The sequence below is a fragment of the Rhinatrema bivittatum genome, chromosome 8 (genome assembly GCF_901001135.1).
Source record: "Rhinatrema bivittatum chromosome 8, aRhiBiv1.1, whole genome shotgun sequence".
Classification (NCBI taxonomy): Eukaryota; Metazoa; Chordata; class Amphibia; order Gymnophiona; family Rhinatrematidae; genus Rhinatrema; species Rhinatrema bivittatum.
Window position 1 is genome coordinate 73316410 of NC_042622.1, and position 15698 is coordinate 73332107.

The 15698-nt window shown below is 43.9% G+C and overlaps 1 protein-coding gene across 12 annotated transcripts in view; it reads left to right on the forward strand.

Moving 5' to 3' along the window:
- RBM39 (RNA binding motif protein 39) overlaps nucleotides 1–15422 on the forward strand; it is a 267063-nt gene extending 251641 nt beyond the window's left edge. For 11 of the 12 annotated variants that reach the window (XM_029611511.1, XM_029611510.1, XM_029611513.1 and 8 more), the window contains 2 exons: nucleotides 7060–7138; nucleotides 14471–15422. In XM_029611511.1, the coding sequence (XP_029467371.1) occupies nucleotides 7060–7138; nucleotides 14471–14571 (180 nt within the window). In that variant the 3' untranslated portion in view covers nucleotides 14572–15422. Of the gene's footprint in view, nucleotides 1–7059; nucleotides 7139–14470 lie in introns of those variants that run through there. The other variant, XR_003858117.1, reaches the window with a different exon arrangement.
- Nucleotides 15423–15698: the final 276 nt, after the last annotated feature.

Here is a 15698-nt window from a genome sequence, read left to right on the forward strand (position 1 = left end):
ATAAGGTTTAACAGTCCATGCAAATGATCTTCTCCTGAAGACTCCAGAAATGCAGAGAGATCTGAGGACACTGCAGAGAAAGCTTGATTACCCTGACCAGCATCTTCTTTCTTTCCAACAGAAGTAAAATCTTAGAAATAGGCAACGTTTCAGAGGCAATTTTCAAAACATCCATAAGAAATTTCTTAAACTGGTCTCGCAGGGAAATCAAATTCATTCTGGGGAAATTCAAAATTCTCAAATTTAGATATTTGAGAGCATTTTTCAAATTCTCCAGTTTTTAGTTTTAACAATGTCTCCTTGAACCAAATTATTCTGAACCAGTTGAAGCTGTTTCATCATTTGATCTAAATCATCTAACTTTGAATTGTGTGAGAGGAGACCAAAGTATCTCAAGCCTGAGTACAATGACATATATCTGTAGCAACTGAAACCAAGGTGGTAATCAATTTTTCTAAAGATACAATGGCAGTGATTTCTGCTGGTTTAACCAGTTCAGGTCTGAAAATGGTGCTAACTGCATCTTCCCCACGGTTAGAAATCATGCCGCCTTACCCTGGTGGGTGTTATCCCTTACAGGAAGTTTCCACAGAGTTTTAGTTCTGGTATGAGAGTTGCTCCAGAAAGGTGAGATGCTGGCTGAACATTCTCTGGAAGAGGATGTTTTCTATGGTACGCTGCCGAGAAGCCTGTTCTGCCTGGAATTTCAGCCCTTCCTGGAAACAGAGGCTGAAGCTAGTTTACATGAGGGATGGCTGGTTTTCTTTAGGCTTCTTTGATTGCTCTTGAATATCTTCTCCAACTTAACTAAGCTGCCGGTCAGAGGACAGCTTCTGTTTTGGGGACCTGTCGGTGAAGATAGCAAAGGTATAAGGAGACTTGAAAGATCCCAGCTTGCCAGAAGACAGGAATTCCCTTTGGAAGTGAGGTCCATCCATATTTGGATGATTGGTTGATCCGCACAAAGTCCTTCGAAGGGAGCCAGGTGGCTTACTGGAGGATGATACAGTTGTTGTTGAAGCTGTGTTGGGTTATCAACCTGGCCAATAGCAATCTGCAGTCATCTCAATACCTTGTGTACTTGGGTGCCCAATTCAATATGTCCATCAGATGGGTAGATATTCCAGAACAGTTGATGCAGACATTGCAAGATCAGGTCAGAAGGTTGCAGACAGTTTGGGCTCCGTCGGTATGGCTTTGCCTTCAGGCCCTGGGTTCTACGGCAGAAGCATTGGACTTGGTTCCATGGGCGAGAGCACACATGTGCCCTTTTCAGAGAACCTTGCTGGCTCAGTGGAATCCCCAGAATCAAGATTACTCAATGAGGTTGCCTCTTCTAGTGGAAGTCACACAGAGTCTTCAGTGGTGGCTGGATTGAGAGCATTTGATGGGGGGATAGATTTGATGTGACCACAGACATGGGTCTCTCTGGATGGGTAGCTCACTGTCAGAAGTTCAGAGCACAAGGCCGGTGGACCAGTGGGGAGGTGAAGTGACCCATCAACCATCTGGAGGCTTAGGCAATTTATCTGGCACTCCTCGAATTTGTGACCCTTTCTCAGATGAGTGGTGAGAGTGATGTCCGACAACGCCATGGTAGTAGCATACATAAACTAGGGGGGAACCTGAAGCCAGCAGATCTCCTTGGTGATGGCCATGCTTCTTCTTTTAGCAGAAAACTATCTTCTCACATAGCAGGAGAAGACAACGTGCAAGCTGATTATCTCAATTGTCTCATTCTGGATACAGGAGAGTGGTTTCTTTCCAGAGCTTTCAACCTCATTGTCAACCGGTGGGTCAGCCCTTCATGAATTTGATGGTGTCGGGCAAAAACACCAAGGTTCACCAGTTCTTCAGTTGCAGGAGAAATCCGAAGTCCTCTGGATTGGCCGAGAGCAGAAACCTTGGATATGTTTCCACCTTGGCCCATGATTGGCAATCTTTGTCATTTCATCACCCTGCCTGACATGTTGGCCAAGTCATTCTGGTGGTTCCAGATTGACCCGGTAGTTCCTTCTCCCTGCTTCATAGTCAGGCACTCCCCCAATGTGGTGCCGGATATACCTTAGGCTCAGAGTCAAGCAAGGTAGTTAAGCACCTGATTCCAGAAGAGAGACAAAAGAAGGTGCCTGAGGGAGACCAATCTCCAGGATAGGGCTTTTCGGAGCCCATTCTTGGTGCTTAGGATGGTTGGGGCTTTGGCACAGTTAATACTGTCATTCATGGCACAGAAAGACCCATTGCAGTTATCTATCTTTTCTACCTGGATTCCAACCTCTCCAGGATGCTATCCATTGCATTGTCACAGAGAACCCACTCCAAGATGATGCTGGCTCATAGACTTGAGATACCAGTGCAGACTCCTAAGTCTTTGGTGACAGCTTTGGCATGGGGAACCAAAGTTCTTCATCCAGAAGACCACACCAGAGGCCCCAGCATGGAGTCCAGCCCTGTTGGCATGGAGCGCCTCTGGGTCTAATCTCTCCTTGGAGCGGAATACTTTAGCTTTTTTCAGCAAAGTGAGGAAGATCCTATATGGTTTTCTGAAGAGGATGTGTTTTCTCCAACTCTGGCCCAGTGAGCTGACAAAGAATGTTTTTGCCTGTTTGACTCCTGAAGACAGGAGAAGAACCTTGGAACCTCTCCTGTCTAAAATGTGAGAGGTATTTCCTTGACTTAAGCTCCACCACAAGAGTTGCCAGCAATATACGTTAGCCCCCAACAGTCTGGCAAGCCGCTTCTGGTGATCAGGGATCCCACTGTGAATTGGAGGATAGGAAGGAACTTCTGCTAGGTCAGCCTTCCTCCTCGGCATGTCCTCTAAGGCGCAACAGAGGTCTCTGCCTTGGTTTCCATGGGTCAGCATTCCCCTGTTTTCAAGTTCTGAGAAGGCTTTAACTGGGATTCCATTGGCCCTCACCTGACTGACCACAGCACTCCTCCCCACCAGAGACCTTGGTATTCTAGATTTTTGGATAAGTTGGCAATGTTCTGGGCATCAGTGTTAAGAAAGAGGCGGACCTGAGGACTGAGATTATTGGGCTGGTATAGTTCCTACAACCTCCGGTGCACTCTGGCAATTCCAGTTCAGAAGTTTCTCTAAGACTATCAGTCCAGGATGTGATAGAAACCTACTACTTGCCTGCTCGTAGCCAGAAAATTTGATTTAAAGTACAGGCTGCAATTAACCCTTGGTTTTGGTGTGATTCAGCTTTCTCACCACTCTTTTGTGGAATCGGCTCTCAAGCTAGTCAAAAAGACTTGAGATCTCCAGTACTCCTCTGGGTAAAGACCCAAAGCTAATGGAGACTTTAGGAAGAAAGTCTTTCAGAGTTTTATGCCGAGTGCACCAGTGGTACATGGTGCAGTCCCTGCATAAGTGTGTCATGAAACTAAAGCCTTTAATGGAGTCGCTAGACCCAGAGCAAGCTGTGGTCCGTAGAGTGGTGGAGGATGCAGAGGAATGAGAGAAACATCTAATGATTTCAACACTGTGGCCAGGACTTCAGCATCATCCATTGGGGCACACAGATTGGTTTTGTTACATTCAAGACATGCATGATAGGCTGGCATATGTTCCCTGAACAGGAAATAACTTGTTTGAAGACAAGTTCAAAAGAAATTGTAGGTCAGATCTAGGAGCATCAAACTACTATTCAGTCTGTCAACCGAAAAAGGTGACAAACCTCCATCCTCCAGGCATCAGTACTTCGCTTATGGACAAGTATTCTTTCTTTCAAAGATGCCCCTTCCACTCTTATCAATGTCATTGAACTGCCCCTGTCCTGCAGCAGCTTCTTGCCAGGGGGCATCAGTGAGAAAGGTGTCAACCTAAGGCCCATCATAGTCACATGTGAAACCTGGATGTAGTTTTTGAGGGATCTCAAATCAGACTCCCTACCACCTCTGGGATTGGGGGGGCAGTGAAGGGGATGATCCCCAGGGACTGTAGACTCCTGAAAATTGTGAAATGCAGCTACAACTTAAGTTTCTTTCGCCTTTCCACCATCCAGTGGTTTTTGGTCTTCAGTTTGAACCCATCTCAGAATGCCTGGCTTCGACTGGCGTTGGAATTGCTCATTTAGAAGAAGGCAATGGAACTAATTCTTTCCCAGGAGCAAGGCCACGGGTTTTACTCTGGGTACTACTTCATCTGCAAGAAAACAGGGTTGGAGGGGGTGCTGAGACCTGTTCTGGAGTTACAAAAGCTGAAGAAACTGCTGGTTTGGTAGAAATTCAAGATGGACTCCCTCCACACAATTCTCCCCATTCATTTGGTCTGGTGATTAGATAGATTTTTATTTATTTATTTTATATTACGCCTTTTAGACACTTCAAAGTTGATTAAATTCAGGTACTGTATGCATTTCTCTGTCCCCAGAGGACTCACAATCTGTTGTACCTGAGGCAGTGGAGGGTGAAGTGACTTGCCCAAGGTCACAAGAAGTGGCAGAAGGATTTGAACCATGGCTACTCCCTGTATCTCAAGGATTCATATGCTTACATCCCAATCCATCCATCTCTCAGAAAGTACCTTGGATTTATGATGGAAGAAGTTCATTACAAGTACAAAGTTCTTCCCTTTGGCCTATCTATAGCTCTGAGGGTGTTCACCAAGTGCCTGGCAGTGGAAGCAGCACACCTTCATCATCTGGGAATCTGCATCTTCCCCTACCTGGATGATTGATAGGTCCATCCCAATTGAGAGTTTTGGAGTCCCTCAAATTTCATTAAACTCCTTCAATCTATGGGGGTCCTAATCAGTTTGCCAAGTCAAAACCTTACTCCTGTCCAGAGAATTCAGTGATAGTAATATGGATAGATTCTGTACTGGAACAGGCATTCTTCCTGGACAAAAGGTCTTCAAAGCTAAGGGGGGGCCTAGTGAAGGTTCTCCTGCAGCCAGACCAGACATCAGTAAGAACAATCTTGATCATCCTTGATCATTTGGAAGCTGCTGTTCATGCAGTCCCTATGATGGGGTGGAACTGTAGAGGTCTGCAGTGAGATGTCAGTTGGACCAGCTGCAGCAGCCATTATCCCATCACGGTGACCATCAAAATGAAAGTATCTCTGTGGTGGTTGAAAGTCAGTCTTATGTGGGCCTTCCTCTGTGATCTCCACCTCCTCAAGTGTTTCAGCAAAGGCCGCCTCCAGGGGATGAAAAACTCATACCAGTACAGCAGGAACTTGGGGAATATGGTCCTTACTGAAAAGTCATCTTCAGATCAACCTCCTAAAACTGTGTGCTATTCTGTAGGTGCTGAAGGCTTTCTTTCATCTACTGATGGGAAAGAGAATCTTGATCCAGACAATCAAGTGGTTGTGTTTATAGTCTTATGCCAGGAGTCTGTCCAGATGTGGTCGTGGGCTCTGTTATAGACCACATCTGCAGGCAACCTACCATCCAGGAGCCTTAAACATATTGGTGGACCATCTCAACTGAGTTTTTTTGCCACATGATTGCTCTTTGGTTCAACAAATGGCGCACAGTCTGTTTAATCCCTCTGAGGTCAACTGACAATTGATTGGTGAGTACACACGACCACCCAGTTGAGAAAAAAAAAAGGTACAGTGAATAAGAGATCAGTGCTTGTAATTCATTGACCATTTAAGCAGATGTCACAGCCACTAGAAACACCACTTTCCACACAAGGAACTTAAAAGTAGCTTACTCCAGACATTCAGATGGAGACTTCATAAGCTGAGCAAAGATATTAAGATCCCAAGCATCACCTTTCATCATCAATCATCTTCCTACCTTTTTTCCAAGGCCATATATGCATTAAGGTCAGCAGGCTCTCCTTTCTTTGGACTATAAGAGAGCCTTGGTGTATTATTTGAGAAGGACTCAGCCTTTGCCAAGCTTCTCAGCTGCTTATGTCTTTTGATCCCAGTGGATTTGGAATGGCAGTAGCCAAGTTCTTACCTGATAATTTCCTTTCCTTGAGTCCAGTCAGATCAGTTCAGACGAACGGGTTATGCCCTCTGACCAGCAGATGGAGACAAAATAACAGGCTCGCTGATGTCACCTCTTATATACCTCTGCGCTGTCCTCAGTTTTCCAATATGATCTGTAATGAGTTAAGTCTGGACAAATTTAGGAAACATTTACAACCGCATCATTCACAATTTTTGTTTTTTTAACCAAAGAGCTTCCAAAAAAACAAAGGAAATGCAACAATAAAACAGAACAGAAAGGATGTCAGAACAGAGGAATACAAAAACTTGGTCATCTGTGCACACCTTCACATCCCACTCCTGTCTGGAGAATGTCAAGAAGTGACAGTAGTTTTGGACAAGCAGTTTTTCGCAGCCTGTTCAGTAATCTGCTCTTCACTGATGAGGCCAGGTTGCTGTTTGTTCTGTTGTGCATCCCTTAGAACTCCTCTTGTGTCATAGCTAATTGAGTTGTTTGTTGATGTATTTATTTATTTATTTGTAGGTTTTTATATACCGACAACCATTTGCACATCGTGTCGGTTTACAGATAACTTAAAACTTATTGGCAGTGTCATTACATAGAACTTTTTGGCAGTGCCATTACATAGAACAGTTAAACGATGCATACAGGAAAAACACACGAACAAATGGAAACTGGGTAACTATTTACAGGGGAAATAGTAGAAAGCAAATTTGCTTACCTGTAAACAGAAGGATGAATTAGCTATGATTATTACCCCCTCCTTCCTGGAAAATCAAGTACCTCACTTAAGGTTAAGCTCTAATAAAGACTGAGGAACTCACAAATCAGTGTGCCATACATGGGAACCACTGCACATGGCTCAGTAAAACCTTTATTACACTTTGAGAGATGGGTCCATTTGGTGCCAACATATGTCCTTCACATCATGGATAATTCATCCTATCTTCAGCGAACCCTGTTTACAGGTAAGCAAACATGCTATACTTGAGTGTCAGAATATACAGGTATGCAAATGATTGTTCAGATGCAAGGGGCATTGTGGCTTCTTTCAAGAGCAGTTCTGTAGAATAGTAAGCTGATTAACTAAACAATGACTTTCCTTTTATATTAAATGCGTAATTTCTGTGTTTCAGGGTAATGTCTATGTAAAATGCCCTTCAATAGCAGCAGCGATTGCAGCAGTAAATGCATTACATGGAAGATGGTTTGCAGGTAAATAAATAACTGACTAGAGCTTGTTAAAATTCAAAGAGTACTAATATATTCACTATTACATTTTTCATTGACTGGATAGCCCAGGAAAACCTCGAATAGTATGAGTGTGACTTAACACTTGGCGATTTAATGTTGTCAAGTATAACTTTTTGGATTTTTTTATTTTTATTACTTATATCACTACTAAAAAGTGTTTGTGTGTGATAGTTTTATCTCATTTTAAGAGATAGGGAAATTGTGCAGAGACATGCCTTTGGGAATAGTTTCCAACAATTGTAGAAGGCAGTGATGGGTTCTTGCATTACATTTTGAGTACATTCTATTTTTGTACTTGTTAATCTTTGGGGTAAGAAGACAAGGGGAGCAGCTTGTAAGGCACCTCTGTCGACAAATAGGATCTGCATAAGTGGGTGATGTCATCTGACCGCAGTGACATGGGAGTATTGCTCACAAAGCATAAAGTCTAGAAGGCTTTTCTGGAATCGAATGGGGACTTCCTGTGCAGCTGCCACAACTTGCTCAAAGAGGTCTAACATCTGACTGAGCTTGTCTGCCAAGTTGTGGTCTTTCCCTGCCAAATGAGTAAACATTGGAGTCGCCACATGAAAAAGACTCCACTCTATACTCTATTAGCTTCCTATACAGGACGAACCTGTTCCTGCCTGCTTATTCAGGCAGAATATGGTTGTCTATCTGCACCAGGACAATTTTGTCGAATACTTGATCTCTGAAAGCCTTTACAGCATTCAGAACTGCTCATAGTTTCAGTAAAGTGATATGGTAGTTTCCTGTGCATACCCCAGATCAGTCCAGATTAGCGGGTTTTGGATCCCTAACAGTAGATGGAGGCAGAGAATAAAAACTTTTCGGGCACTGCTGCATAACAGAGAGTGCAACCTGCAGTCCCCAGGTATTTTTGTGATCCAGCACATGGTAGAGGTGCAAACCTGTAATCTGGATTTCCAAGAGTAAATTAAAAGGGAAGAAAGAAAACTCCTAGCAGGAAGGCTTCTTGAGGTGTTAGGTTCCTTTGTGGGCCTTCCCTTGGGTAGAGCAGGGTGAGCGGGGGATTGGTGATCCTTGGTCTAGCTTGACCCTAGTCTATTAGAGGGGGGGGGAGGGGTGAAAGTCAGGATTCCTGGTTCCCTCACCCCCTCTGGGTCCCCACCATCATCAGCAGTCAGCTACCAACATTCAGAAGCAGGGAAGTATTCGGGTTTCTTTCTTCTTGCTTACTGTTTTATATGTGTGCCTCTTTAAAAAAAAAAAAAAAAAAAAAAAGTAAAAGCAAGAGTGAGATGGCGGTCTGTCGGCTGATCGGCTTGACTGCCAGGAGGCAGTGTTGGGTGAGTGGGGCTAGATTTCTGCCGACCGCCGGGCCAGGTGCCTGAACAGTCAAAGCGTGAGGATCGCTCAGACAGCAATTTCTTGCAGCAGGTGCTATTTTTAGACCCGATCGCAGCTGATGGCGCCTCCCGCTCAGCGCACAAACGTTTCACGGCTGTGGCGCGAAGCATGTGTGCCTAAACACGGTGGCGTTTTGTGCTGATTGTGTCTCCGGAGGGGTTGGGACTTCCGTGGGACCCTTGAGGGGGCAGCCGGGCCACGAGATCGACAGCCCTTGCAGGAGACCAGGGTGGGGCTGAGGAGATGGCGGCCATTTTAGCTCCGCATGTTAGGAACCAGGCTGCTGCGAGAGCCTTAGGACTCCCCTCCCCCACACTTTCCCGTTGATCAGTGACCTGTTGGTGACAAGGAAGGGGAAGAGGTCCAGGGGGATGCAGATCAAAATCAGTATTCCACTGATACTAAAGAATTCTCCACAGATTTTGTCTTGCTTCTCCATAAGGCCTATTTCCAAGATGGAGGCAGGATCTAAGCGGTCTCTCCCCCAGAAGACTCGGGTGACTAAGAAGCCTAGGACTGATAAGCAATCAGGTTCGGGGGGGGGGGGGGATTCTGCGACTCCTCGGGCGTTCCACTGGTGACAATGGGGACATGGATGAAGCAGATGACCCTGATCAACTACAGGGAGATTGGGGATCCGGACAAGGACCCTGTGATCACTTTGGTGGATCTTGTGCAGGATGCTGGGGATGCCCTGATTGCTGAGGGGGACGATCCTAGGGTGGTGAGATTATTCCGTAAGGTGGAACTGCGTCCATTAATTCCCCACTCTGAAGGATATCCAGGATAGGAAACTGGAAGTTCTTTTGAAAAGGCTATTTGAGGTTTCGGCTTTAAGCCGTCATGAGGCGGTCTGCAGGAGCTTGATGCAGAGAGCCTGCTTGTGCTGTGTCCAGAAGGTACAGGAGAAGGTGTCAGGGACAACAAACGAAGCCACTCAGGCTGCCCGCATAGAGGCAGGAGTGGCCTATGTGGCTGATGCCTTGTACGACATGGTTCAGACTTCCGCCTGAAATATGGTCTCTGCTGTTGCAGCATGGAGGCTTCTGTGGTTGCACGATTGGTCAGCGGATATGTGGTGTAAAGCCCAGCTGTGTAACCTCCCCTTTAAAGGGAAATTGCTGTTTAGAGAGGATCTGGAGCAACTGATGAAGCTGTTGGGGGAATTGAGGGTAAATAAATTACCCGATGATAAGACCACCAAGAAGATTTTTCTGCCGTGCACTTGTTTTCGAGATGCAAGGAGATTTCGATCAAGCAGAAGTTCTTTGCCTATGGTGCAGAAGCAGGACTCGGGCAGGCAGCAGTCCTTTTGAGCGCAGTAAAGGACTCCCTGTGATGGTGTTGGCAAGGGGGTCGGGTGAAGTAAGATTGTCCAGTGAAGGCAAGCTGGGTCCACTTCTCTGGAGGCTATCGGAAGGAGACTGTCCCTCTTTTACAAGGAGTGGACCAGGATCACGTCAAACTAATGGGTTCTGAAGGTGATAAGAGATGCTACGTCTTAGAATTTTTTCAGCCACTCAGGGAAGCCTTTGTGGTCTCCCGTTGCATCTCCCTGTCCAAGCGGGAGGCATGCGGGGGAATTTTACATCACCTGCACACAATTGTTCCGGTTCCCTCTCAGTAGCACGGACAAGGAAGGTACTCAATATATTTTGTGGTTCCCAAGAAGGAAGGAACTTTTCGGCCTATTCTCAATCTTCAGAGGGTCAATACAGCACTCCAGGTGCCACGCTGTCGGATGGAAATGCGGACAGTGATAGCGACAGTGCACAAGGAGAAGTTTCTGGCATCATTGGATTTGACGGAGGCCTACCTACACATTCCCATAAGGGCAGACCACCTGAAGTTCCTGGAGCATTTCCAATTTCGGGCCCTGCCCTTTGTGCTGCAGACATTCACGAAGGTGGTGGTGGTGGTGGTGGCGATGGCACTCAGAAGGGAAGGAATCCTGGTGCACCTGAACCTGGACGATTGGCTCATCATAGCAAAGTCGGAAATGGAGTGTCATCATTCAGTCTGACAGGTCATGCAGCTCCTGCATTTGTTGGGCTGAGTGATGAATGTGGCGAAGTCACTTGGAGCCATCCCAGTCATTGGAATATCTAGGAGCTCTGTTTGATACTCAAGTCAGGAAAGTGTTTCTGACCATGGGAGAGGATGGTCAAGTTGCAGGATCAGGTGCTCAGATTTCTGCGACTTTCAGTTCCCAGAGTCTGGGACTATTTGAAGGTCCTGGGTTCTAAGGCGTTTACGCTGGAGTTAGTTCCATGGGCCTTTGTTCGCTTGCGACTCCTTCACAGGGGCCCTTTTATCCCATTGGAATCCATTTTCGGAGGAAGTTCAGCTTCCATTACTGCTTTAGGGGGATGCTAGGTCCAGTCTCTCATGGTGGCTGTCTCGTCCCAGTTTGGAGAAAGGGATGAACCTTCGAGGTACCAGACTGGGTGGTGGTGATCACGGATGCCAGCCTCAAAGGTTAGGGGCGATTTGTCAAGGGAAAACTGCCCAGGGACGACGCTTACCAGAAGAAGCATCTTGGTCAATCAGTCGATTGGAGACCAGAATAGTTAGCAAAGCCTTTCTTGCCTTTCTCCCTCTCATTCAAGGAAGGACAGTACAAGTGTTCTTGAACAATGCAACAACTGTGGCATGAATCATTTGTCAAGGTGGAACAGAGTCGCCTGGTGATGCAGAAACTGTTTGGGTGGTGAGCCATCTGGCGGGACTGGCGGCGTGGCACGTGGCCAGAGTGGACAACATGCAGGCGGACTATCTCAGCAGTTAGCATCTGGATCCAGGGGAGTGGAAGTTGTTGGCAGAGGCCTTTGCCCTTATACAGGCCAGAAGGGCCAGGCCAGAGTTGGACCACATGGCGGTTCCAGGAACCATAATGTAGACATTTGTTTTAAGAACAGTGGAAGCTGGTGAATTTGGTAGGGTACTCTGGAGGTCAGATTCACCTGGGTGAGTTTCAGAAAGTCTCAGCTGACTCATGAAACAAATGTACATATTTAGTCTAACTGGCCTGATTCTACCAGTGGGCCTGTGTCATACAAAAATGAGCCAAGGGTGTGAAACTACAATGGTCATATGACTCAACATCCTCAACATGTCCCAGCTCCCAGGCTTATGTCTGCTGATTTACAGGACTACAATTAACTTAAATCTTAATTTGGTGATCCTGCTGATAGGGAGAAAAAGTTGCTAACTTGCAACAGGAGTTCTCTGTAGACAGCAGGATAAATCAGCCACTTAAATGGGTGACGACATCTAAAACTGCCAAAACCCTCAGAGCTCAGAACAAACCAGAAGGTGTTTCTGGGCATGTGTGGGCATTCCTGTATAGCATATCTCTTTTGAGATGCGGTGATCAGAATTGCACACAATACTCAAGGTGTGGTTGTACCATAGAGTGTTAGAGGCATTGTGATATTCTCTGTTTAATTCTCCATTCCTTTCCTAAATTCCTAGCATTCTGTTTGCTTTCTTGACCACCGCTGCACACTCAGCAGGGGATTTCAACATATCTACAATGACGCCTATGTCCTTTTCCTAAGTGGTGAATACTAATGTCAAAGATATTCCCACTTTCTTCAGGGGAGCCAAGTTTGACCCTCTCTTCTTTGGAGAATCATTTGACCCTCAGACAGATGGACAGACACACAGATTCATTTTACTTCTTTCCAACATTCTATATGTTGGAAAACGTAAAAAGGCTAACCCAGAAAGTGTCAGCAAAAAAGGAGAATCTGCCTTCCTGCTGTGTTGTCAGAGGCTTTATTTGTTTTGTGATTGTCTTCCACTAAGAACTTTTGTGTCTAGCCCATGCATTTCCAATCCATACTTCTGGTAGAATTCTGTGCAAAAAATTGAATTCTGCAAACTATTTTAAAATTCTACATACTTTGTGAAAATATGACAACCTAAATCACTGTCTTTGAATTCATTTAAAATGCAATTCAGAATAAAATGTATTCGATACAGAATTTCCACAGGAGTATTGTATTGATACATTATAAGGTGCTCTCTTCCACACACACTTCCCATTTCCCTGGCCTGATCCTGTAACACCTCTCCCCCCACCCATCCCACCCCCACCAATGTTCCGTCAACTTTTTGAAAGATTGACTGCCAGAATTTTCTTTTTGTGCAACTTTTTATAAGCCAAGTTCAAATTTGTATACTACAAGCCAGTATAATGCAAATATTGGGATTTCTTGTTTGCGTTGTTTTGCTGTGTGCATGGAGTTCACAACCTATGTGCGTACATGCTCTCAGTAGAGGGAACCTCCTTCCCAACCCATATGGGCCAGTGCTGATGCTGGTCTCCCTTTGTTGCATGCCCACAATGCCAGTTATGTGCAGACTCTGCTGAATTCCCCCAGGCATAAACACATCTCCATAAGATGCTCTATGCTGGGTGAGACCAGAAGTCTATTGAGCTCAGCATCCTATCTGATAGCAGGTAATCCAAGTGTCTGATACCCAAGAGTAGATTAATTTCTTGTTGACCATTCACAGAGTTAAGCAGTGGCTTTCTCAAGTCTGCTTGGCTAATAATGGTTTATGGACTTTTCCTCTAGGAACTTGTCTAAACTCCTTTTAAACCCAGCTGTGCTAGATGCCTTGATCACACACTCATAAAATCACTTGATTGTGCATTGAGTGAAGAATTTGTTTTAAAACTGCTACCTGTTAGTTTCATTGCATGACCCCTAGTGCTAATTGAAAGGGAAAATTACTGATCCTATTTACTTGTTCTATCCTACTTGGGATTTTATAAACCTCTATTGTATCCCTCCTCAGACATCTCTTCTCCAAGCTGAAGCGTGCTAACCTGTTTAATCTTCCTTCATGAGGAAGCTGTTCCATTCCCATTATGTTTGTTGCCTTTCTCTGTACCTTTCTACTTCCACTGTCTTTTTTGAGATGGAGCAACCAGAACTGCATACATAACTGAAGGTGCAGTCGCATTGTGGATTAATATAGATGCAATATATCATCTATTTTGTTCTCCATTCCTTTCCAAATTATTACTAACACTGCATTTGATTTTTTGACTGCTGCACACATTTAGCTGAGGATTTCAACATATTGTCCACTGAAACTCCAAGATCCTGTTCCTGGGTGGTGACTCCTAATACAGAAGCTAATATTGTATACTTAGCATTAGGATTATTGTGCCCTATTACATCACTTTGCACTTGTCCACATTAAATTTCATCTGCCATTTAGATGCCCAGTTACCCAGTCTTAGAGTTGTTCTGCAACTTCTCACAATCTGTTCATGTTTTAACAGCTTTGAATAATTTTGCATATTTGATTACCTTATTCATTGCTCCCTTTTCCAGAACTTTTATAATATGAATAATTTAGTATATCACCTTGTTTCCTCTGGTACAAGGAAATTTGATTGATAAGAGAACATTGTAACTTAGCTACACGTGGCTGAACATTATAAACTTAACATTCAGATTGATTAAAAGAGTTGGGAAAGAGTTATGACCCTCCATTATTCAGTTATCTGTCAATACTGTGTATTAAGTATCTTGCACATTTGTAGTTAATAAACTCAATAAAAATTAGATAACTATGTTTCTAACAGACTCCTGATCCTCACATCACTATTAATGTTAGTGGTGATCTGAGAGACACCACTAGGTTTTCTTTCATGTACAAACTATCCCACTTTAATTTTCACAGCAAAAGAATGTGAACAGAACAATTTATAACAGGGTTTTGGGTCCATTAACATTCATGCAAACATTCTGTACAAGGCCACATATTCCACCCCATGTATTGCATCCTTACAAAACCTTTTGTTGTGCTACTTAAGCACTCTAGTTGAAAGAGGAATCTTTTGCAATAATGGTCTATGTAACTAACAATCTGGTGTTTTGGTTTTTTTGTTTTCAACAGGTAAAATGATTACAGCAGCATATGTACCTCTTCCAACCTATCACAGCCTTTTCCCGGATTCCATGACAGCAACTCAATTACTGGTTCCTGTCCGGCGATGAATGTGTTAATGATATAGTCATTTTTGTATATAGCTATTTTTTTTGGCAGAAGTCATCCCAAGTTCTTTTATTTAGATACTATTAAAATGGAAAGGGTGTAATGTCATTTGTGTACACTTCTGTTACCTTTGAAAAATAAACAGATATAAGGAATGCAGTGTTTCCATTCTTCCTAACTAGCATTCCAGCTCTTGAGTTCTTGTTCTGCCTTACAGTTTTATGTACATTTAGACCACATTGGATAATGTGATCTGTAGAAACTGAGGAGGTAATTAAAGTTTTATAAAGTGCTTTCTGTAAAGGGCAGCTGAGAAATACTTTGTTTCATAAGCCTTTCTTATTCACCAGTTGCATTCTACATTTCACTAAATGTAGACTACTACCAGTGGTTGATATCAGAAGTAGGGTTTCTGAAGCTCATAGTGTTTTGTATAAGTAGGAAAGACTGGTTATTCGCTAAATTATTCTTACAAGAAAGGATGAAATACTAGGGGCTATAATTTTTGGGTTAATGTCTGTGGAAGTTTTTGTTGTACATAGTGTATTCTGCTATGTTTAAGGTACCAAACAAAATTGTAACTGCACTTGCATATCAAAGGGCACATCTTGTGCAGATGCAAACAAATTGCATGCCACTGCGAGGTGGTACATAGGAAGCGCAGTGATCATTTTTGTCTGGTTGCAGATAATCTTCACTCTTTTTAAGCTCTGTGAGCTCCGAAATATATTTTTTCGTTAATTCAGTGTGTTTGACAAGACAGCTTGATATTTCTATCAAAAAAATGACTTTCATATTGCAGCAATCTTTGTAAAGAACCACTCAAATAAATTCTCTTTAATAAAGGCCTCAAGGAATTGTGCTTTTTGGGGGGATGGGTCTGGAATTAAATAAAAAATTTTAAAATAACTTTGTGTTCTGTTCCACTCCTCGAACCATCAGGACAGTTCGTTCAGTATGTCGAATTGAGGAGTTTGATATATCAGGTCCACCACTGAAACTCTTAGCCCTTCTCACAGTAGTAGCTGCACAGTCCCTTCTAGCCAGTTTTTGCTGTGGCCTTCTCAACATTGCCCATCTTTATTTATTCTTTATATGGCTTCTTTGATAGTAAAATCATGGCTTTCCT